Genomic DNA, 23,839 nt, shown 5'->3' on the forward strand with positions numbered 1-23,839 from the left:
GACAAATTGTCTTGCTAAGAAGCTATTTTTGTTTCTTTTTGACCATTTTAATTGAAAACAATCACAGTAAGGTACTTAATCTTTACCCAGAAATGATTTGATATTGAGATAAAAACGGCTGCATTGAGCCTTTAAGAATTAGATTAGAAAAGAGTTAGAAACAATCAATTGCACAATGATTGTACTCAAAGTAACTTTCAAGGAACGTGAGGTTATTTCATAGCGTAGAGTTGTTTTATCATTAAGAACTTTTTTCTTTTGTATACCAAAATATGTATGCCTGAAAAGGCACCCCAGTTTTTTATTGCCAAATACACAATTTGCAGGGAAATGGACGAGTAGATATTCAGTGCCAAAATTGGTTGAGTCTGTTGCTTTATTCGATAATATCCTACCTCTGTCATATACAATGGAAGAGGAGGCTGTTTTCTTCGTGCAAATATTTATCTCTCATTAATCCATTAACTGACATGCCTTGTAGTAGAATGTTTTTTTTTTTTTTATCTACAAAGAAAAAGGTTGGCTGTGCATTGAATTTTAGCATGCTTTTGTCTGCAGTATAAAGGAATGTTGTGGATAATATATGAAATATATTCAACAAGGGTTGTCCTTTTGCATGTAGGAATGTTGAATTGAACTGCTGCGGTTGTCTGTAAAAATGCCCTATAGTTGACTGACATCACATGACAGATGTAATCTGTGTTAAACAGTGAAGTATTAGAGGCCTTCTGAAGGCTCCAAGACGTCAACTTGATTTTCATTTTATATGCTCAAGGGAACATTTAATCATTCAATGTGGTCTTAAAATGGTTACCATTAGGATTGATTTGGTATGGACTGCAGGATAAAAAAAATAAAACTTTATGAAGTTATATGTTTGAGCAGTTTTGTATATCTGACAGCTTATGTACTTTTTGAACAAATGGTTATCAAGTAAAGAATGATGGCAGTATCCTTAACATATTGTTTTATTGACCTACCATTTCCAGTGTTTCCGATTCATTGTAGATGAATTAGGCGGGGTGGTATGGGTCTCCATTGCCCAGTACTGGAGGATGCCCCTATACTGACCAATGTCTATGGTTGTGTAAGTATAATGTATGTAACAGGTCAATGTGGAGAGAGAGTGAGCTGTAAGAGGGATCCATGGATACTGTGGTGCAAAGGTGAGAGCACTACTCCCTGCTCCACAAAAGCCCTGGCCTCGAGGGCAGAGGCAGTAGTATTCTCACATAGCTACGCCATGCTACAGAATTACCCCTTTTTCTCGAAGCGTCCTTGCATTTGCACCAAGCCCTAAATGCAAACTGGTAAGCTCCGCCAAAGGCCATCCCACTGCTGCCACCAATGTAACAGGTCGATGTGGAGAAAGAGTGACGAGCATGATCACTGGGCATGATCCATGGATCCTGCAGCATGGGGATTTTCAAACTAGTCAGGGCTTGGGTGAATAGCTTTCTTGCCTCAATGAATGATTTTTAAAAATTACCCTCTTCAGTTGAACAACGACAAAATACATTATTGTGAAGGGCGCACCCTAGTGTTTCTGCAGCGGACTGCGAATGCTCTGTCCCAGTACTTCTTCATGATAGACGGGGAGGGGGAAGCAGAGAACTGTAAGCTCAGTATCCATCTTAAAGAGAAAATAGGAAAGAGAAACCGCGTCCCAGGTTTATCCCTCAAAAACGGTATCTTTTCCGCGTGAACCGTGCTAGGGAGCCCCAGGAGGGGGCTGTGTCATCGTCTGTAGGATGTCCCGACACGAGGGTAAGTGAAAAATAGACGTCCATAGCGTCGCAGACTGAGCACTGAAGCTTGCTAGCTTGCTAAAATGCCATGTTTTGTATTGCAATGCATTGGACAGGGCTCATGATGGCGGCCACCATGAATTTTCAACCTTTTCTCAACCTCCTGATAACTGGGTGGAACCAGGCAGTTTTTCGTTAACGACTGTCCGAATTTATTAACAGTCATGTTTCAAATAAGTCATACTTCTAGTGGGGGCCCTTTCTTATTATAGCGAGTTAGCTAATGCTAATTAGCTTGCTAACGCTAGCTAACTAAACTGATGATGGTCCGATGGTTGCTAACTAGTTAGCTAGGAGGACGTTAACTAACTAGCTAGCTAACTAGCATTATTCAACACTGTAGTAGGAGCTAGTTTAAAGTGTCCAGACTTTGGTGAATAGAAGGGTGAATGCGTCGTATATTTTGGTATGGCCACATATTGTTTTCATAGCTAGCTAGTAAACTGGACTCCGTGCTGAAATACTCAGTGCCACCAAGGTTTTGGTCATTGAATGCACTGTCATCAGGGTAGTTTGAGGCCCTCAGTCACAGTGGGCCAAACCTAGCCATGTAGTTAGCTAGCTGCTACCTAGTTTGCTAAACTAGCTAGTTAGCTAACTAGTCCGTCTACCTTCACTCAATTATCTTATGTTAGCTACCTATTCTAATTAAACTAATTAACGTTAGCTAACTAGCTAGGGTTATCGGCGCAGAAGAGTATACTAGCAAACTAGGTAACTGTAAGCAGAGTGAAGTTAGCTAGCACAAGTCAGCTAAGGTTAGCCAAGTTAACTCTGTTAGAGCACGGATTTCGAAAACAACCAGTTTGATAGCTAGCTAGCCATCTCTGTCTGGCTTGCTACACTAGACACATTTGTTCACTTGTTGAATTGTGCCATTAGGTCTGGATGACTAGCCAGGTCAGGATTTTTTCCCAATGAAAGTAACGTTGTAGCTAACTAAGACTCATCAGTTTTCACTTTAGACACGTTTGTGGTGAAGTTTGGAGAATAATTCATTTTAGCTGGGCTGCAGCAGAGGCTCTGTGCAAATATTATGAAGGCCTGTCATGAAGTCGGTGAATTGGTGCATTGGCTAGTTATGTCAAAATGACATACAGGTTCCAAATAGGACGTTTTCCAAGGCAACACACTTTTGTCCCTAGCCTGGTTGCGCTCTCTGTTAAGCTATTACATTCCACTCGTGCCCACTCTTGTCATTAGCCAAAGAGACTGGCCTTTCAGAAATCTTCAAATATGAACGTTCTATCATTAATGAGCTCTAGGAGATCAGAGGATTTGATACTGATTTGATAACCCTCACAGCTATCATCCAATCAATGTTTTTGCAAATTAGACTGATAGGAAAACGTTCTAACTTAATTAATACATTTGATTGGAAACATTCAAACATTGGGCATTATGGTGCTGGAAGAACAGAGGATTCCTGTTTATTGCATTTTTACTAATGTGATCACACCACAGAAGCTCTCGCCATTCAAACTTCTCCGCCAGTTCATGTGAATTCCTATTTTATATCCTGTAAAGTGCTTTTTTCCTCAAATAGATATACACTGCTCAAAAAAATAAAGGGAACACTTAAACAACACAATGTAACTCCAAGTCAATCACACTTCTGTGAAATCAAACTGTCCACTTAGGAAGCAACACTGATTGACAATACATTTCACATGCTGTTGTAGGTGGAAATTATAGGCAATTAGCAAGACACCCCCAATAAAGAAGTGGTTCTGCAGGTGGTGACCACAGACCACTTCTCAGTTCCTATGCTTCCTGGCTGATGTTTTGGTCACTTTTGAATGCTGGCGGTGCTTTCACTCTAGTGGTAGCATGAGACGGAGTCTACAACCCACACAAGTGGCTCAGGTAGTGCAGCTCATCCAGGATGGCACATCAATGCGAGCTGTGGCAAGAAGGTTTGCTGTGTCTGTCAGCGTAGTGTCCAGAGCATGGAGGCGCTACCAGGAGACAGGCCAGTACATCAGGAGACGTGGAGGAGGCCGTAGGAGGGCAACAACCCAGCAGCAGGACTGCTATCTCCGCCTTTGTGCAAGGAGGAGCAGGAGGAGCACTGCCAGAGCCCTGCAAAATGACCTCCAGCAGGCCACAAATGTGCGTGTCTGCTCAAATGGTCAGAAACAGACTCCATGAGGGTGGTATGAGGGCCCGACGTCCACAGGTGGGGGTTGGGCTTACAGCCCAACACCGTGCAGGACATTTGGGATTTGCCAGATAACACCAAGATTGGCAAATTCGCCACTGGTGCCCTGTGCTCTTCACAGATGAAAGCAGGTTCACACTGAGCACATGTGACAGACGTGACAGAGTCTGGAGACGCCGTGGAGAACGTTCTGCTGCCTGCAACATCCTCCAGCATGACCGGTTTGGCGGTGGGTCAGTCATGGTGTGGGGTGGCATTTCTTTGGGGGGCCGCACAGCCCTCCATGTGCTCGCCAGAGGTAGCCTGACTGCCATTAGGTACCGAGATGAGATCCTCAGACCCCTTGTGAGACCATATGCTGGTGCGGTTGGCCCTGGGTTCCTCCTAATGCAAGACAATGCTAGACCTCATGTGGCTGGAGTGTGTCAGCAGTTCCTGCAAGAGGAAGGCATTGATGCTATGGACTGGCCCGCCCATTCCCCAGACCTGAATCCAATTGAGCACATCTGGGACATCATGTCTCGCTCCATCCACCAACGCCACGTTGCACCACAGACTGTCCAGGAGTTGGCGGATGCTTTAGTCCAGGTCTGGGAGGAGATCCCTCAGGAGACCATCCACCACCTCATCAGGAGCATGCCCAGGCGTTGTAGGGAGGTCATACAGGCACGTGGAGGCCACACACACTACTGAGCCTCATTTTGACTTGTTTTAAGGACATTACATCAAAGTTGGATCAGCCTGTAGTGTGATTTTCCACTTTAATTTTGAGGGTGACTCCAAATCCAGACCTCCATGGGTTGATACATTTGATTTCCATTGATAATTTTTGTGATTTTGTTGTCAGCACATTCAACTATGTAAAGAAAAAAGTATTTATAAGATTATTTCATTCATTCAGATCTAGGGTGTGTTATTTTAGTGTTCCCTTAATTTTTTTGAGCAGTGTATATTTTTAATTGCTCAATAAGTGACCAAACTATATTGTAGGGCGGGGAATTGCCAGGGACCTCACAATACGATATTATCACAATACTTCCATGGTCCAAACATAGTTCTCACCCATATGTCTGCAGCAGAGAGAGGAGAACTATGAGAGAAGGAGTTTTGATCAGTCATGGAAATAAGTGATGAAAACAAATTGGCTCCCTATTTAAAAAGATGGAGAACAAGCTATGAGAGAAAAATACTGGAGTTTTTGTGCAGGTACAGCTAACTAGTGCAAAAATAATATTGCGATATTGTCAAAACAATACAATAAATTGTCAAATCATATCCCAATATGGGCTCCCGAGTGGCGCAGCAGTCTAAGGCACTGCATCTCAGTGCTTGAGGCGTCACTACAGACCCCCTGGTTCGATTCCAGGCTGTATCACAACCGGCCGTGATTGGGAGACCCATAGGGCGGCGCACAATTGGCCCAGCGTCGTCCGGGTTTGGCCGGTGTAGGCCATCATTGTAAATAAGAATTTGTTCTTAACTGACTTGCCTAGTTAAATAAAGGTAAAATAAATAAATATGTCACTATTGATTTCCCCCTTAGTGTTTTAACTACTTTGTCTATTTGTTTCATATCTGCACTCATAATATCCGTCAGAAATATAAAATTCCCAGTTTACGTTTCAAAACCAACTTTATGAGGTTTTAAAAATAGGTTATATTTGACTCAAAATTCCATAACATACAGTAAGGCATTGTTGGCAGAATAGATGGATGCAGTTCAATGCATGATTAATATTTAAGCGATAATTCCAGAGAAGCCGGTGTTTGAATGATATATTGGCACAGGTGTTGTTAGGCCCAAGATGAAGTCGAAAACACCGGCTTCGAGGGCATTATCACATTTATACAATGGGTTACCAACATATTCAAATAATGATTGACATATTTTCATTCAAAACGTTATTTTGATGGATTTATTCATACTATTTCATCCTTCCACGAGATATAGGGTTGCTACCCAAGCCGGCTGGTCGTTCGTTCTATCGGTTTGGTTGCCAGTCGTTAAGTATTTTTGTTCTGTATCTATGGACCCAACCCAGTCGTTCGTTCTAAATGTTCTATTGCCATACCGGCTGGCAACGTTCTTATCCCTTGCTTGCTAGCTAGCCAACTACGGCCAACTTACAGTCACGTCAAACAGTGCAGCCATAATAATAGCAAAGTAGCTGTATTTGCATTTGTTTAAGCTGTTTTGTAGTGACATTTATTTGGATACATCCATAACAATGAGCTAATGATGCTTGATTTCACCTGGCATAGAAAATGTGCTCTCTAGTCAGGACACTGTTGTTCAGAGGAGCTATCCAACAACACAGCTAACACAATCACTTCAAACTGAAGCTGGAAAGACTGCAAACTAGCTGCATTTAGTTTCATTTTACCTGTTTTCTATTGATTTTTTTGTTGTATATATCCATAAAGATTATACTGATTCATGATTTCGACTGGCTGAGAAAAGCTGCCTGCCTGTCTTTCTCGTCCCGACTCCCGACCCCTACACATGAATTGCTATGGTATTGAAACAATGTTGCAAATGTCAGAGACCGACAGCAAGGTTTATACAAATCTACACTATTGAAAACCAATTGCTAGTCTAAAAGAAATGGGGGTATAATGTCTAGAAATATAGAATTTTCACAAGTGCCTTACTATACGTCATTCCCAAACATTCTATGAATTTATGAAATTGTCCACATGTAAGTGCTTGCTTGTCAGAAAAAGAAGTTTCATTCTTCCTGGGGGTGAATATGAACAGATTTGAATAAGATTTCATGTTGCTAAAATGCTGTCAGTTCCACTTTGGTATTTTGGTATTTTATTTGGATCCCCATTAGCTGTTGCAAAAGCAGCAGCTACTCTTCCTGGGGTCCACACAAAACATGAAACATGACATAATACAGAACATTAATAGACAAGAACAGCTCAAGGACAGAACTACATACATTTTTAAAAAAGGCACACGTAGCCTACATATCAATACATACACACAAACTATCTAGGTCAAATAGGGGAGAGGCGTTGTGCCATGAGGTGTTGCTTTATCTGTATTTTGAAATCTGTTTTGCTGTTTATTTGAGCAATATGAGATGGAACGGAGTTCCATGCAATGATGGCTCTATATAAACTCAGCAAAAAAAGAAACGTCCCTTATTCAGGACCCTGTCTTTCAAAGATAATTTGTAAAAATCAAAATAACTTCACAGATCTTCATTGTAAAGGGTTTAAACACTTTCCCATGCTTGTTCAATGAACCATAAACAATTAATGAACATGCACCTGTGGAACGGTCGTTAAGACACTAACAGCTTACAGACGGTAGGCAATTAAGGTCACAGTTATGAAAACTTAGGACACTAAAGAGGCCTTTCTACTGACTCTGAAAAACACCAAAAGAAAGATGCCCAGGGTCCTTGCTCATCTGCGTGAACGTGCCTTAGGCATGCTGCTAGGAGGCATGAGGACTACAGATGTGGCCAGGGCAATAAATTGCAATGTCCGTACTGTGAGACGCCTAAGACAGCGCTAAAGGGAGACAGGACGAACAGCTGATCGTCCTCGCAGTGGCAGATCACGTACATTTGCACAGGATCGGTACATCCGAACATCACACCTGTGGGACAGGTACAGGATGGCAACAACAACTGCCGAGTTACACCAGGAACGCACAATCCCTCCATCAGTGCTCAGACTGTCCGCAATAGGCTGAGAGAGGCTGGACTGAGGGCTTGTGGTCCTGTTGTAAGGCAGGTCCTCACCAGACATCACCGGCAACAACGTTGCCTATGGGCACAAACCCACCGTCGCTGGACCAGACAGGACTGGCAAAAAGTTTTTCAATTCCTCATCAATCCATGGAGCCTTAACAGTTCTAACAGTCAGTTTCCTAACAGGTGCATGTTTATCAATAATTGGAAGAAGCAATTTCATAAATTCATCAAGTGCAGCATCTGGATGCTCCTTATTAATCACATCAGACCAACACATATTTTTTACATCATCCACATATGAGTCACAGTAAAATCTTTTGTATGATCTCTTATACACTATTTTAGGCCCAGCTGTTGGAACTTTGGCTTTCCTGGATATAGCCACTATATTGTGATCACTACATCCAATGGGAAGGATACAGCTTTAGAACAAAGTTCTACAGTATTAGTAAAAATGTGATCGATACATTTGGATGATCTTGTTCCTGTAGTGTTTGTAAACACCCTGGTAGGTTGATTAATAACCTGAACCAGAACACAGGCACTGGTTACAGTAAGAAGCTTCCTCTTGAGCGGACAGCTTGATGAAAACCAGTCAATATTCAGGTCCACAAGAAAGTAGACCTCTCTGTTTACATCACATACACAATCAAGCATTTCACACATATTATTTAGATACTGACTGTTCACACTTGGTGGCCTATAGCAACACCCCAAAAGAAAAGGCTTTAGATGCGGCAAGTGAACCTGCAACCACACCACTTTAATAACACTTGATATAAGATCTTCTCTAAGCATTACAGGGATATGGCTCTGAATAGATACAGCAACACCTCCCCCATAAGCATTTGTGTCTCTTCTATAGATGTTATATTCTTGTATTGTTACTGCTGTATCATCAAATGAATTATCTACGTGAGTCTCAGAAATGGCTAATGTATGAATGTTATCTGATGTTAGCAAGTTATTGATTTCATGAACCTTATTTCTAAGGCTACATATTATGGGCTATTTTCAGCCCTTTCCTGGGTAGCTTATCAGAGAGAGAAATAATACTGAAAAGAGCAAACAAAGCAAGAGAAAAAAAGATACATTCAGCAGTCCATTAATCAATTGGTGTGTGTGTGTGCTGCGGGGTTGATGCTACGAACCTGTAGGCTTGGCGCTCTCATCCCTTCCAGGCTTCTGGGAGGGAGGGTGGACAGTGAGCCTGTCATAGTGGATGTAAGCAATGTCCCCACGCGCTCTGGCAGCTTTCATGGCTGGGATAAGTTCTTTCCTCTTCTGGCGCACAGCTTCAGGATAGTCCTCGTTGAGAAAGATATACGTTCCTCTGAAGTTCTTGGCTCTTTCCAGAACAGCTACCTTGTCCTTGAACCTCAGTAACTTGACCACTATCGGCCTGGGCCTGTCACCTGGGCCGGTGGTGGGTTTTCCAGTCCTGTGGGCGCGCTCCACCTCAATCTTCCTGTGGTCCGTCTTCAATTTCTCAGAGATCATTTCCCTCACTTTGTCCTCAGACTCCGTCCAGGTCTCATGTGGAGATTCTGCAATTCCGTCCACAACCATGTTGTTACACCTTGATTTATCCGTCATTGCTATCATGGATTCACAGACAGAACTGATGTCCTCTCTCAACTTTATTTAACCAGGTAAGCCAGTTGAGAACAAGTTCTCATTTACAACTGCGACCTGGCCAAGATAAAGCAAAGCAGTGCGATTAAAAACAACAGCACAGTTACATATGGGGTAAACAAAACAAAGTCAAAAATACAACAGAAAATATATATACAGTGTGTGCGAATGTAGTAAGTTAAGGAGGTAAGGCAATAAATAGGCCATAGTGCAAAATAGTTACAATTTCGTATTAACACTGGAATGATAGATGTGCAAAAGATGATGTGCAAATAGAGATACTGGGGTGCAAATTAGCAAAATAAATAACAATATGGGGATGAGGTAGTTGGGTGGGCTAATTTCAGAATGGCTGTGTACAGGTGCAGTGATCGGTAAGCTGCTCTGACAACTGACGCTTAATGACTTACAGATTGCTGTAATCTTGCTGTTCTCCTGTTTCAACTCATCGAGCTGACCCTGGGAGAACTGCAAACTGTTCTTTAGGTCCTGGACCTCTCTGGTCAGGTCGTCCATTATTTTATTAGTCAAATCCACCAGTATTTGGACAAAGCACTTGAAGCTATTTTATTGTTGTTGTAAACTGCTTGTAGAACTCTTTTTGTTAGTTTAAAATATCCTTCACATGTGATAGACAACACTATCCTCGACAACGGTACTCCTGCCAGCTTTGGTCTTTGTCATGGTAGCTAGCAACGTAGGTTACGCTGTTACTCCTCGCAGTTCCAGACAGGGCAGGTCACAGGGAAGATTGAAAACAACAAACAGCAGGGATCTAGACAGCCACAAACCCGGGACAATCCACGGTCCCAGCCACAATGGCTAACCGCGTCGCAGGCTGCGTTCAAGCCCTCAAGAAAACCCTGCTAGCTTGATATGCTGCTAGCTAGCAGCTAGGCTAGCTGCAATGCCAAATAGCTCCTCAGACCGGTCCTTGGTTGGCAGAATCACTGGACAGAGGCTAGCAATCCCAGCAACTGATGCCCACTGTGTCGCGGGATCCAAACTAAAAAGTTAGCTAGCTACTAAGAACTTACCAATACACTTTCAAAACAACAAATCCGAGCTCTTCCTCGTTCCGCGTTCAACAGGAAGTGACGTAGTGATAGGAGACTCGATAATTATTCAACTGGACTGGAACCTGTCAACCACCCCATTTACTCTGTTAAACCTACTCTTTGAAATATCAAAGCTAAGCAGGGCTGGGCTCAGTTAAAAAGAGAGGAGGGACAAATAATATAACTGAAATGAGCATAACAACATTTTCTAATGTATGCAAGTCATGATAATCAGCATATGTGCGAGGAATGACAACGGGTGCCAGTTTTACATTACATTGCTCATTAATGAAACTGAAGCAAACGTAGCTCAATTTTAATCTTGTAGGCTAATATTTTCCGTATCATTATTTCTCTCATTATGGAGTCCTCTAGCCACTTTGAACAACATGGTCTTGCATTGACACTGCCTTCTCACAAGGGAATGACTGCAGCAGGTCGAAACGGTATTCACCCAGTCGGTATTAGATAGAACGTTGCGACCCTGCCCACCTGTGGGGAAATCAACCTGTTGTTACCTAGGTTACCCCATTGGCTCACAGCAAAAACTTTTTAAAATGCAATTTTTCTTGTTATCTATTTGTTTTAGTCAATTACAAAACTACATTTAAGAAAAGTACATGTCTAAAGATTACTTTTAAACATTGCCTGCTCCCTAGCGTTCTCACTACTTAGAAAAACGTAATATTGTAATATCTCTCATTCCCCTTTTCATGACGATGCTGGCAGCCACTTGAGTGAGTGAATGCTAGCTAGCTACCGACCGGAATATTAAGCTAGACCAACAACACAAACGGACTATACAGCTACAAGTAGTAAGTGGAGTTACAAACGGACTGTACTAAATAATTTAAATGTCTTACCTGTGATGATATGTTTGCCACACACATAGCTACATGTAGCCTACTTGGACACCGCGTCCCCACATTTCCCACACCGAATAGTCTGAAGCCACAGGGCTCTTCTCGCAGGCTCTATTTCCCTACATGGGAGTATTGCGAACCGTAGCTCGGGATTTTTGACTTGGCTACATGTGCATTGAACAACACAGCAGCTTTTAGGCATGTTTAGTTATTTATGTATAGCAAAAAATCGCAGAAGTTGCCTCTTATAATGGGGGTCATTAGGAAAGAATGTTGTTTTCCCCCAATTTGTGGGCGTGGTCGAGGGGAATTCCTTATTACGTGAATATGACTGAGACTGTTGGTTTGTTCTTTTTTTAGAATTCAAATTCTATATTGCACCAAATTTGCGCGCTCCCCATGTCCCATAACGTTGTCATGGAAAATATTAATGTTTCCATCTACCAATCATCAACTGTGCCGTAAATCTGGCTGCATATTGAACATTGAGATTGTCCAAAGGCAGGAGTGGCAGGGAGTGGAATGTTCGCTTAAAAGACTGGTACATAAATTACCTTTTATCCAGAGTCCAGACGGGCATTGCATAGGGGCAATTCCACAGTAGGAGTGACACTGAGACTCTGATTTTTCACAAAAACCAATGATTGCAAAGTTTAAAAAAACATAACTCTATACACAAGGACTACTTTTAACAATTTCCAGTGAAAATTGTACAAAAACTTGAACAGTGCAGATGCAAAGTTTGGTAACAGACTGACGGCACACACAGCACAGATACCAGGGGTGTGACAGACACCAGGGGTGTAATCATTAGTCATTCCAAACAGTTGCAAAACATTTGAACTATAACAAGATTTTCTATTGTACAAATTCAGGTAGGTCCCTCCCCGTTTCCTTTGCTTCAATTTTTAAGAAACATTTTGCAACAGAATTGTGGAAATGAATGCACCCCTGGGGCCTCATTTATAAATGTTGCGTACGCACAAAATAAATATAATAACAACATGCAATAATTTGCTGTTAGTGAGAAGAGCGCAAATCTATTATCTTTACATTCATTCTAAAATGATTTAATCTATTTCCTATTTATTTATTTATTTTCCATGCTCATTTCAGAATAAATTCCTCACCTTTTCTGACTGTGATGGTTTAAACTCGTGAAATAGCCTATCGGCCTACAACAAGTTTAGGATAGGCTACCATTCGTCCCATCTCTCATTTAATTGGACCCACTAAATAGATAAGCTACCGGTATTTAAAGTATTTTGCTCTATGCGATCCGAAGCACAGTTTAACGGTAAAACAGAAGGTTCACCTTTTCCATTGACGTTTGTAGGCTACGTCTGAATACTGTTCTGTCAAATTTCTTGAGTAGCCTAGACAATATTTAATTTTTAAACATAATTCATATAGTATTACCATTGCACCTTTTCTAGCCATACAACAAATTAGCATGCACATCTCTCATTTAATTGGGCCTATTAGATAGACTATTATAATTTCACGTTTTTGCTCTATGCATCTGAAAGGGAGTGCGGTTTATAACATACACTATCTAACAGGTGAACAGAGTATAGGCCTACTATAGTTTTCATTATTTATTTTTTAGAGTAGACAATGTTTTCGTGGGCAGTGCAACATATTTAGGTTCAGGAGAAAGTAAATGCAAAACATTATTGAATTCAAATTATATGTTTACAGGTTCACAGCAATTTGCAAGTTTTTGTGTTTCAGAAACGGTCAGATATAGCAAATGTCACTGCCAAAAAATATTAATCTATTAATTAACACCTCCAAAGACATTTAATCAAGTTCGCTATTGATATTTCCTTTAGATATACCGTCTTGGCCTAATTCCAATACTTCCAAAGTATACAGCAAAAAGGGGGGTTATAATGCTCGTTCAAGCGTGCACAGTTTTATGACAGGTCTGATTTTATAATGGTAAACATGCATATGTAGTCTCTTCAGGAATAGCGCACGCAGATATTTAGTATAAAATGTGTGCAACGGTTATAAATGAGGCCCCTGGCCTCTGAAAGCCACTGGAGTAGTGTAGCAAGGGGTGTAATTCATTTAGTACCATATTCCATCAGTGCTTGATTGTCATCAAAGGATGGGAAGTCACCTGCTGTTGTCGTCATCATCAAAGAGCAAGGGCATATTCTCAATTTGAAAATTTGGAGAATCCAGACAATTGAATGACCGATCCGTACAGAAGATCTGTTCTCATAAATGTTAAATGTTGACTGTATGTGAGCAATGAACAGCAGCATAGCCTAACTTTTTCCTTTTTCAGTTCCTGCACTTTGTATCAGTTTTGTCAGTTGCCTAAGGAGTGATAGGCCTATGTGATAAATGCCTTGGCTTTAATACAGTGGTGAAATTGTCTGATTTAAAAGCAACAGTAACAAAGTGAAGGTGGTGGTTATAGCAGTTTCGATAACGCCTGTCTGAAGGAGGAAGTTATAATAATAATATAATATGCCATTTAGCAGACGCTTTTATCCAAAGCGACTTAGTCATGTGTGTATCAGTACAGTTAGCACAGCAATACACCACATGATATGATGACAAAGGGCACAAAGGGGCAGGTTGAGGACAGTGTGGTGTTTTATTTTAAATGATTTTATTTTCACTTTGTCTACGCGCTCTGTTTATGTTCTCCAGATCATCTCTTTTGTCTGTTCTTCTGCTCTATAGGCCTGGTTAGTTTATTGCATTGTCATATAAAGGTCTGTAGCCCAGGCAACAAATGGAAAAGAATACGTACAAATGCATAAGAGCCGACAAGATGGGGCACTATTATTCAGTGCCAGCCAGGTACACACACACTGGCATTCCTTAATGACTTGCTACTGACTTACGGTGGGTTTTTCAAAATTCCTCTTGGTTGGCATTTGTGGATTAATGTCAGTGCCAAATACATGCTGATGAGTGTCAAGCAGCCTAGGATCAGACTGTACTTTCTCTCTCTCTGGTCGTAGGCCTACTCCACTAGACCACACTATCGGGCATGCAATTAGCCTATATGTTGACGTTCAATCTTCACCCTTGTTTTACAGGTGTGAGCTGTGACGCATGTTTAAAAGGGAACTTCAGAGGGCGCCGGTACAAGTGTTTAATTTGCTACGACTACGACCTGTGTGCGTCGTGCTACGAGAGCGGAGCCACCACAACGAGACACACGACAGAACACGCCATGCAGTGTATATTAACCAGGGTAGACTTTGGTAAGGATTAAACATTTTACATTATAACAGGAGTTTTTCCTGACCACGTGGTCCAAGCAGGGCTTGGAGTTCTTCCTGGTCAGGTGGTCAGGAAAAACACTTCGCTCTAATTGGTATTCATTTGATTTCAGTGTATTTTATATAAAACGTTTCGTGTTATGGTGATGATAACAGTGATTCTAAAGATGGATTGTTTTCTTTGCAGACCTGTATTACGGCGGTGAGGCGTTCTCAGTAGAGCAGCCCCAGAGCTTTTCCTGTCCTTACTGTGGTAAAATGGGCTACACAGAGACATCCCTACAGGAGCATGTCACCTCAGAGCATGCAGAGACCTCTACAGAGGTGGTGAGTGGACACATCATCCTAGTGTTTCATCTAGCTTTACTAAGATGGGAAGACCGGTCCCCCAGTCTAGCTCTGTTGCCCTTTTGCTTAAAAAAATGTGTCCTCCATTGGTTTCAATAGAATGTTTTGGTGTTTACTGTAGCTCAATTGGTAGAGCATGGCGCTTGTAACGCCAGGGTAGTGGGTTTGATCCCCGGGACCACCCATACGTAAAAATGTATGCACACATGACTGTAAGTCGCTTTGGATAAAAGCATCTGCTAAATGGCATATTATATTACATCCTCTATAAAACTCTATGGGAAAGATTGTATCCAATGACATCTCATACATCCAGCTTAGATTCCAGGGCTCGTGGACGCATTAACACAATTCTCAAATGATTATTTTACAACTGACGCTTGCCAATAACTTAAAATAACTTGAGTGGTCAGTGGAATATATCCAGAGGGTGCTTACGGCTTGCTTCATTTCAGATCTGTCCAATATGTGCTGCGTTGCCGGGCGGGGACCCCAATCATGTGACCGACGACTTTGCTGCTCATCTCACACTTGAACACAGAGCACCTAGAGATTTAATATCTTTTTAATGCAGCTCTACTCTGTCTGTGTGTGTGTACGCTCTGCTTGTGTGTCTGCATCTGTTTGTTTTTGTGTGTGTGTGCTTCTGCGTGTGTGTGTGTGTGTGTGTGTGTACACCTTTGTGGCTGGGTCTGTGTGTATTATTTATGATTATTCCAAGTACTTGCGAACCCTTTGAACTCTGCTCCTTAACCTGCCTTGTTTACGATGAGTCCAGCGGCGTCCGGCATGTGCGTCGGATGTTCCACCCCGGTCGCGGGCTGGGCGGTCCCAGGGCACGCAGGACCAACATGCACTTTACTAGCAGCTCCACCGGGGGGCTCTCCTCCTCACAGAGCTCCTCGTACTCACCCAGTAACAGGGAAGCCATGGACCCCATAGCAGGTGAGCAGTGCACCTGGTCTGACCAGTCTCTGTCTGTATAGTTAACTACAAGCAGAGATGGATAGAGAATCTGGTTGTCTGGTCTTTACCCTCTGATCTGTGTTCACTCCTGCTGGATTTTATTCACCAGTCTGTACTGGAGTCACTTGAATATTCACTTCAGTGGTTCTTTTATCTTTCCATGAGACATAACGGCTATGGCTTTGATCTCGTATGAAGTATAACCTGCAGTCATAGTGACATGCCTCTTTTCTGTGACAATCTTACTGTATCACATTCACCTGTCTCTACTGGAGCCTAGTTTTGAACTATTAATCTCACTAGAAGAAACTCAAACACTCTTCTTCATCTGTCTCTCGTCTCTCCTCCCACAGAGCTGTTGTCTCAGCTGTCGGGCGTGCGGCGCTCGGCGGGCGGCCAGCTCAACTCGTCAGGCCCGTCCGCATCTCAGCTGCAGCAGTTACAGATGCAGTTGCAGCTGGAGCGCCAGCAGGCCCAGGCGGCCCGGCAACAGCTGGAGACAGCCAGGAACACCACGCGACGCTCCAACCCCGGCGGCAACATCAGCGCCACCATCCCCCCGCCCAGCGCCGTCGCCAACTCGGCCGGCGTGGCCGAGAGCAACCCCATGGCCTCCCACAGCTCCCAGTTCCTGCTCACACGGTGAGTTGGTCGATCTCTCTGAGGTGTACATGTGAACAAAGCCTTTTATTTACTTCACTATATTCGAAATTGAAGGCTCTGCGCACACAGACACACACACACTGTTTGCTGTTACTGCTATCAGGCCCCAATTGTTGAATGCCCCGAATGGCAGGATCTGCCCCCCCCCCCCTGCATGGTATCTCCCACAGTCTCTCCCTCTTGTTCTCTCCCCACGAATAGACTCACAGGTCTCCCCTCCTCCTACCTTTTTCGATACTACAACATGAAAAACAGTTTGGTACTAGAATTTTGTTCGTTTCGGTTCTTCTATCAAATGTCTCACGTTTGGAAGTCAACTAAATATATTGAACTTATTAGAACATTTATACATTTTCACAAGAGTTTATCATAAGACATGGACAGAATGCATCAGTGATTCGTATTCCCTGCAACCTTCTAAAGAAGCAACGGCATGGGAATGCCCGTCTGTGTGTGGTGCGCATCTACCACTTTGTGTAGCCGTTAGCGTTACCTAATAAATCAGACTGTAATACCAAATCTTGGTATAAAGCCTGCAACAAAGCACAGCAAAAACTTGGAAAGTGTCCTTACAAGCCAGAATGTTGAATAAGTTTGACTGATCAAACTTGATTTTTAATGCTCTTTCTTGTCTCTCTGCAGCAAACCTATAATGAGGAATATGTTTGGAACATCAAATCGCAATAAAACCGCAATACATATAGAATCGTGAAAATCGCAATACATACCTAAGTATCGTGATAATATTGTAGCGTGAGGTCCCTGCCAATTCCCAGCCCTATTAAACACCTGCAAGACTTCGGTTTGTATGCATGCATCGGATGTATAGTGCATTCGGAAAGTATTCAGACCCCTTGACATCAATCTAAACACAATACTATAATGACAAATCGAAAACAGGTTTTTAGACATTTTTGCAAATATATAAAAAATTGAAATACCTTAATTACATAAGTATTCAGACCCTTTGCTATGAGACTCGAAATTGAGCTCAGGTGCATCCTGTTTCCATTGATCATCCTTGAGATGTTTCTACAACTTCATTGGAGTCTACCTGTGGTAAATTAAATTGATTGGACATGATTTGGAAAGGCACACACCTGTCTATATAAGGTCCCACCATTGACAGCGCATGTCAGAGCAACAACCAAGCCATGATGTCGAAGGAATTGTCCGTAGAGCGCCGAGACAGGTTTGCGTCGAGGCATAGATCTGGGGAAGGGTACCAAAACATTTGTACAGCATTGAAGGTCCCCAAGAACACAGTGGCCTCCATCATTCTTAAATGGAAGAAGTTTGGAACCACCCAGACTTTTCCTAGATCTGGCCGCCCGGCCAAACTGAGCAATCGGGGGAGAAGGGCCTTGGTCAGGGAGGTGACCAAGAACCCAATAGCCACTCTGAGAGCGCTCCAGAGTTCCTCTGTGGAGATGGTAGAACCTTCCAGAAGGACAACCATCTCTGCAGCACTCCACCAATCAGGCCTTTATGGTAGAGGGGCCAGACGGAAGCCACTCCTCAGTAAAAGGCACATGACAGCCCGCTTGGAGTTTGCCAAAAGGCACCTAAAGACTCTCAGATCATGAGAAACAAGATTCTTTGGTCTGATGAAACCAAGATTGAACCCTTTGGCCTGAATGCCAAGCGTCACTTCTGGAGGAAACCTGGCACCATCCCTATGGTGAAGCATGATGGTGGCAGCATCATGCTGTGGGGATGTTTTTCAGCAGCAGGGACTGGGAGACTAGTCAGGATCTAGGGAAAGATGAACGGAGCAAAGTACAGAGAGATCCTTGATGAAAACCTGTTCCAAAGCGCTCAGGACCTCAGACTGGGGCGAAGGTTCACCTTCTAACAGGACAATGACCCTACGCACACAGCCAATGCAACGCAGGAGTGGCTTCCGGACAAGTCTCTGAATGTCCTTGAGTGGCCCAGCCAGAGCTCGGACTTGAACCCGATCTAACATCTCTGGAGAGACCTGAAAATAGCTGTGCAGCGACGCCCCCCTCCAACCTGACAGAGCTTGAGAGGATCTGCAGAGAAGAATGGGAGAAACTCCCCAGATACAGGTGTGCAAAGCTTGTAGCGTCATACCCAAAAAGACTCGAGGCTGTAATTGCTGCCAAAGGTGCTTCAACAAAGTACTAGTAAAAGGTCTGAATACTTATGTAAATGTGATATTTTTTTTATTTTAAAGTCAGTTTAATAATACTTTCCTGTGGATATTTTGTCTCCAATGTTGACCCACTGAAGGACCAACACCACGGACAATCGGCGGAGTAAATTCAAATATAATTTTATTCAACATTCGTGACAGACGACACGTTTTCGGGTTTTTTCTATGTAAATGAGTGTGCACAATTGGGACTACCCAGTGGCCATTTGTTTTGCAAACTCCATCATAGGGTCAAACAGTAACTTATTTTCTCACTGGCCAAAAATCGAATGGCCAGAACAGAATTTCTAATGGCCTGGACATGGTGTAATTTTTGATGCAGGGCCTATAGCGCGTGTCAAACTCATTCCACGGAGGGCTGTGTGTATGCGGGTTTTCGCTCCACCCTTGCACTTGATTGATGAATTAAGGTCACTAATTAGTAAGGAGCTCCCCTCACCTGGTTGTCTAGGTCTTAATTGAAAGGAAAAAATGAGTTTGACACCCCTGGCCTATAGGTTGGCATGCTTTTCGCTATATTCAGCTATTAACAGGCTATATTTGGTTATTATATGTATTAAAAAGCTGTGTAATATAATTTAGAAATGCAAGTCATTACTCTATTCTTCAGAATTGCATTATATTAATTATTCATTTTTGTTTCTGAAGTATGCCATTTTGAGAGAAATTCTACAACTTAAAATAGGACGCTGCCTCTTTAAAGGGTCAGACACACCGAGAATTCTTAATATCAATAGGTACTTAGCACCTCTGCCCAGTGTCGGCAGTTAATGTTTTGTTGTTCACACAGCCGTTTAACCACAGATTAAATAAATACTCCAGACCACAAGGTGTCAGTAGCTTGTTTGGTATTGTGCCAGCAGTAGATAACTGTTAGCTAGCTAACTAGCAAGCTGCACAAATGTTGTTGCTAGTTAGCTAGAATTTGTAGTAAGCCCTTGTTGATACTAGCCAGATGGCCACAACTATACTGAACAAAAATATAAATGCAACATGTAAAGTGTTGGTCCCATTTTTCATGAGCTGAAATAAAAGATCCCAGAAAATTTCCATATGCACAAAAAGCTTATTTCTCTCAAATGTTGTGCACAAATTTGTTTAAATGTCTGTTAGTGATCATTTCTCATTTGCCAAGATAATCCATCCACCTGACAGGTGTGGCATATTAAACAGCATGATATCATTACACAGGTGCACCTTGTGCTGTGCAGTTTTGTCATACAACACAATGCCACAGATGTCTCAAGTTTAGAGGGAACTTGCAATTGGCTTGCTGACTGCAGGAATGTCCAACAATTAATGTAATGTTAAATTCTCTACTATAAGCTGCCTCCAGTGTTATTTTAGAGAATTTGGCAGTACATCCAACTGGCCTCACAACCGCAGACCATGTGTAACCCCGCCAGCCCAGGACCTCCACGTCCGGCTTATTCACCTGCGGGATCGTCTGGGGAAGGGGGGTGCTCAGGAGTATTTCTGTCTGTAATAAAGCCCTTTTGTGGGGGAAACTAATTCTGATTGGCTGGGCCTGGCTCCCCAGTTGGGTGGACCAGGTTCCCAAGTGGGTGGGCCTATGCCCACCCATGGCTGCGCCCCTGCCCAGTCATGTGAAATTAGGGCCTAATTTATTTATTTCAATTGACTGAATTCCTTCTATGAACTGTAACTCAGTAAAATCTTTGACATTGTAGCGTGTTCGTGTTTATTTTTGTTAAACGTAGATAACTAGCGTAGCTAGCTAGCACCATTATAATTAAATCACAATGAATTCATTTTTTTATGAAGCAGCCAAGAGTCAGTGGAGAAGCGAGCTAGCTATGTTGTGCTACTGCATATGGCGACGCTAACCGTTAAGCTAACGTTAGCTAGCAAGCGAACTGGCAGTTAAAACAATTCTGATGAAAAGGGGGTGAGTTACACCAGTAAAATTGCCCTCTTTTTCCATTTTTCTTGTCACTCCTGTCGGCTCCCCCACGTGGAGGTTCATGCTCTCTGATTAGCTCAAAGTCAAGTTGTCGGCCACTACCGATCATTGCGATTCTTTAAGTAATGCTGGGCATACACTATACGACTTTTAACAATTTAAAAACTTGGACGAGCTCACATTTCCTTGTCCTAAATGTTTCATTCCGTCCATCCTCAACCCCAGGACGTGGGTGCTCACATTACACAATGATTCCCTAGTTGATCCTGCCCTGCATTTCTCGGTAGTCGTAGGAAAAAAATGCAGACATGCAAACAGTGAGTTGCTTTATTACTGTGCACATTATTATTTGCAGAAACGTCAACAAATTTACGGAGGACAGAATATGGACTTCATTTCATATATCATTATTATTTCATATTATCTTTTTGGTTTTTGTCAGTAGTCCGCAGATGTACTATTGGTGGAGTTCGTTTTGCATGGCCCGGTGCCCCGGGTGCGTGGAGATTTCACTTAAGGACCAATGGAATGATCTAAAATGAGCAAACTCCGTCCATCCGGGGCACCGGACCATGTAAAACTAACTTGCCCATTGAAAAGGCAGCAGCGTTCTCTCCACAGCTCCACCAATCGGTCTTCCATCACCTTGGTCCACATGGTACGTGTTGTTGCTTTCCTCAAAATGTCTTAGATTTTTCCCAGACCTAAAAAGCATTGTTGTGGACTTCGAACATCCAATTTAGTTGTTTTTCTATAAAAAAAAGTTTGGAAAAATCTGTTGTTCTCCCCGCTTTCTTTTTTGTCGTGGGATCGAGTATTGTGATGCTAACCCTGGTATCGAAGTCTAAATTCTGCTATCATGACAACACTACTGCATTTCCACTTCCTCCATGTAGTCCCTGCCTCTGCTCTGTGTTAACCAGTTCCCCTCCTCTTTGTCCTGCTACAGGTTAAACGAGCCCAAGATGTCGGAGGCGGAGCGGCAGGTGCTGGAGGGCGAGCGCGCTGACCGCAGCCTGTTTGTCCAGGAGCTGCTGCTGAGCACGCTGATGCGCGAGGAGAGCTCTTCCTCGGATGAGGAAGAGCGCCGAGATTTCGCCAGCTTTGGGGCCATGGGCTGCGTGGATATCATGCCTTTAGACGTGGCCCTGGAGAATCTCAACCTCAAGGAGAGCGGCACAGGCGGTTACGGCAGCAGCTCGAGGAGCTCTAAGGAGCCTCCACCGCCTCCTCTTTGATGATATCCCAGCACCACACAGACTTTGTCCTCTGTGCTGCCACTGCCAGTGATGGGCGGGCAGGGCAGCAGGCTGTTTTTTGGTTTGTTTTTTGGTGATTGTAATTTCAGGTCTGTCACCTTTGTTACGTTGTGTACAACCATAAAAAAGGAGAGTGGGAGCGATTGGGGAAAGTGCAAGTGGATGAGTGCGCAGCGCTGAGCGAGTGATTGAGAGAAAATAAATATATATAAATATATATAAAAAGTTGATAATCACATAATTTTTCTTTAGCAGGTCAGCATTAGGTAGTCGTGGCAGACCTCTGCTTCCTGTTCTCATGCAAAAGGCTCCTTATAAATACTCCACATTCAAAAACTGAAGAGGAATCAGACACCCTCTGATGAAGCTGCTGTGTGTATTTGACATAACTAATAAAGTGCTTGAATGGTTTACCATAACTACTGCATGAGGTTCTTTGCAGCGTGCATGACTTTTAATGACCTTACAGTCATTAAAAAGCAAAAAAATAAATATCCCAAAGCTTTTTCTCTTCAACCATTTTAAAGGGTTACATGATCGAGTTTTTCCGAAAAATTGAATATCCCAAAAAACTGACATGCTGAAAAGTTTAGGAACTTTTACAACTTTTTTTATTTTTAATAGAAAAAAGCAACATATTGGTATCTGCTGTAGCTTTAAAAAAAAAAAAAAAAATGCAATGTGTTTGTCTCTCAGCTCCGGTTTGTCCTTCCCTCTCTGTGACATCATCGTCTGAATATAACAACAACTTGCTACACTAATGTCTAAACTCGAGGTCTGCATTTACTTAGCAGATGATAAAATAATACAGTACTAGGAGCAGAAAAACAAGATCTTGCCTCTGACATTTTTCCTATATGTTGATGTTTTAGTGATAAGCTGTGTGTAACCACCAGATGTAGTTTCTAATTGATGCACCTGTACAGAAGAACTAGTCTTTACCATTCTCATTGATCGCACTCAACTCTACTCCTCTTCTCCATCTCTCTGCTTCTGTAGGGCCAGACTCCCTCCCTATGTTAATTTGTATTACTTTCTTTGTTGAGGAAGGGGAGCTCGGGACTCCACATTGCAGACATTGTTTTTTGTTCGACTTATAAAAAAGAAAAGATACGTTCAGATTTCTTTTCAGCTAAGGATAGCACCTTCTATTTATTATTTTTGTTTTTGTTTATCTGATTCTTTTAAGCCTTGTAATGAATCATGCCACCTCCATGCCTGTACTCTTATACTCTATGTAAAATACAATGAGATGTATATTGAATTTGTGCGTTAACTTTCATAATGGTTCTAGGACATGGGCAGACTTTGTTTTTTTTTTAATGTAAATTTAGAATACTACAATAAAACGCGCACAGCTTTTGATTAAACAAAGCACCTCCCTCTTGATCTTTGTGATGGTGTGTTATTCGGCTACTGTATAGGGCTTTTCACACTGCTGAGCCGAACCAAGCTGTACTTTTTGCACATCCACCATAGTTGTTGGAAAGGACAATGTGAAAAGAAAAATAACAAACCCTTACCCAGTACAGTTTGGTTATGGTCTGCACAGAACTCTGAAAATGGTATATGTGTCGCCATGTTCAAGGCTTTAAGGAGATATTTTATCTAACTGGTGTGTACCAAACAGGGCTATACATGTGTGCTACAAAAACAAGGCTCAATAAAATACTCTTGTGCAGCACCAACTTCCCTGGACCTAAAGACCACTGGCTCCGGACACCACTGGACCCTGTGCACTTTAAAGGGATACTTTGGGATTTTGACAGAGGCCCTTTATCCACACTGAACAAAAATATAAAAGCAACATGCAACAATTTCAAAGATTTTACTGAGTTATAGTTCATATAAGGAAATAATCTATGTGACATGGGGCCGTGCACTATCATGCTGAAACATGAGGTTATGGTGGTATGGAACATTTCTGTGATCTTTTATTTCAGCTCATGAAACATGGGACCAACACTTTACATGTTGCGTTTATATTTTTGTTCAGTGTACATCCCCAAAGACT

At 42.4% G+C, this 23,839-nt stretch overlaps 1 protein-coding gene across 1 annotated transcript; it reads left to right on the top strand.

Annotated features, from left to right (window-relative positions):
* The first annotated feature begins 1,574 nt into the window (after positions 1–1,574).
* On the top strand, positions 1,575–22,380 carry LOC311128495 (E3 ubiquitin-protein ligase KCMF1). The gene is made up of 7 exons (XM_084160669.1): positions 1,575–1,767; positions 14,301–14,468; positions 14,674–14,813; positions 15,290–15,391; positions 15,602–15,779; positions 16,154–16,442; positions 21,516–22,380. Exons 1-7 carry the CDS (start codon positions 1,752–1,754, stop codon positions 21,802–21,804), a joined length of 1,182 nt encoding a protein of 393 aa, XP_084016795.1. The 5' UTR covers positions 1,575–1,751; the 3' UTR covers positions 21,805–22,380.
* The last annotated feature ends 1,459 nt before the right edge of the window (positions 22,381–23,839 follow it).

Source organism: Coregonus lavaretus, assembly GCF_964263955.1.
Source record: "Coregonus lavaretus genome assembly, chromosome: 4".
NCBI lineage: Eukaryota > Metazoa > Chordata > Actinopteri > Salmoniformes > Salmonidae > Coregonus > Coregonus lavaretus.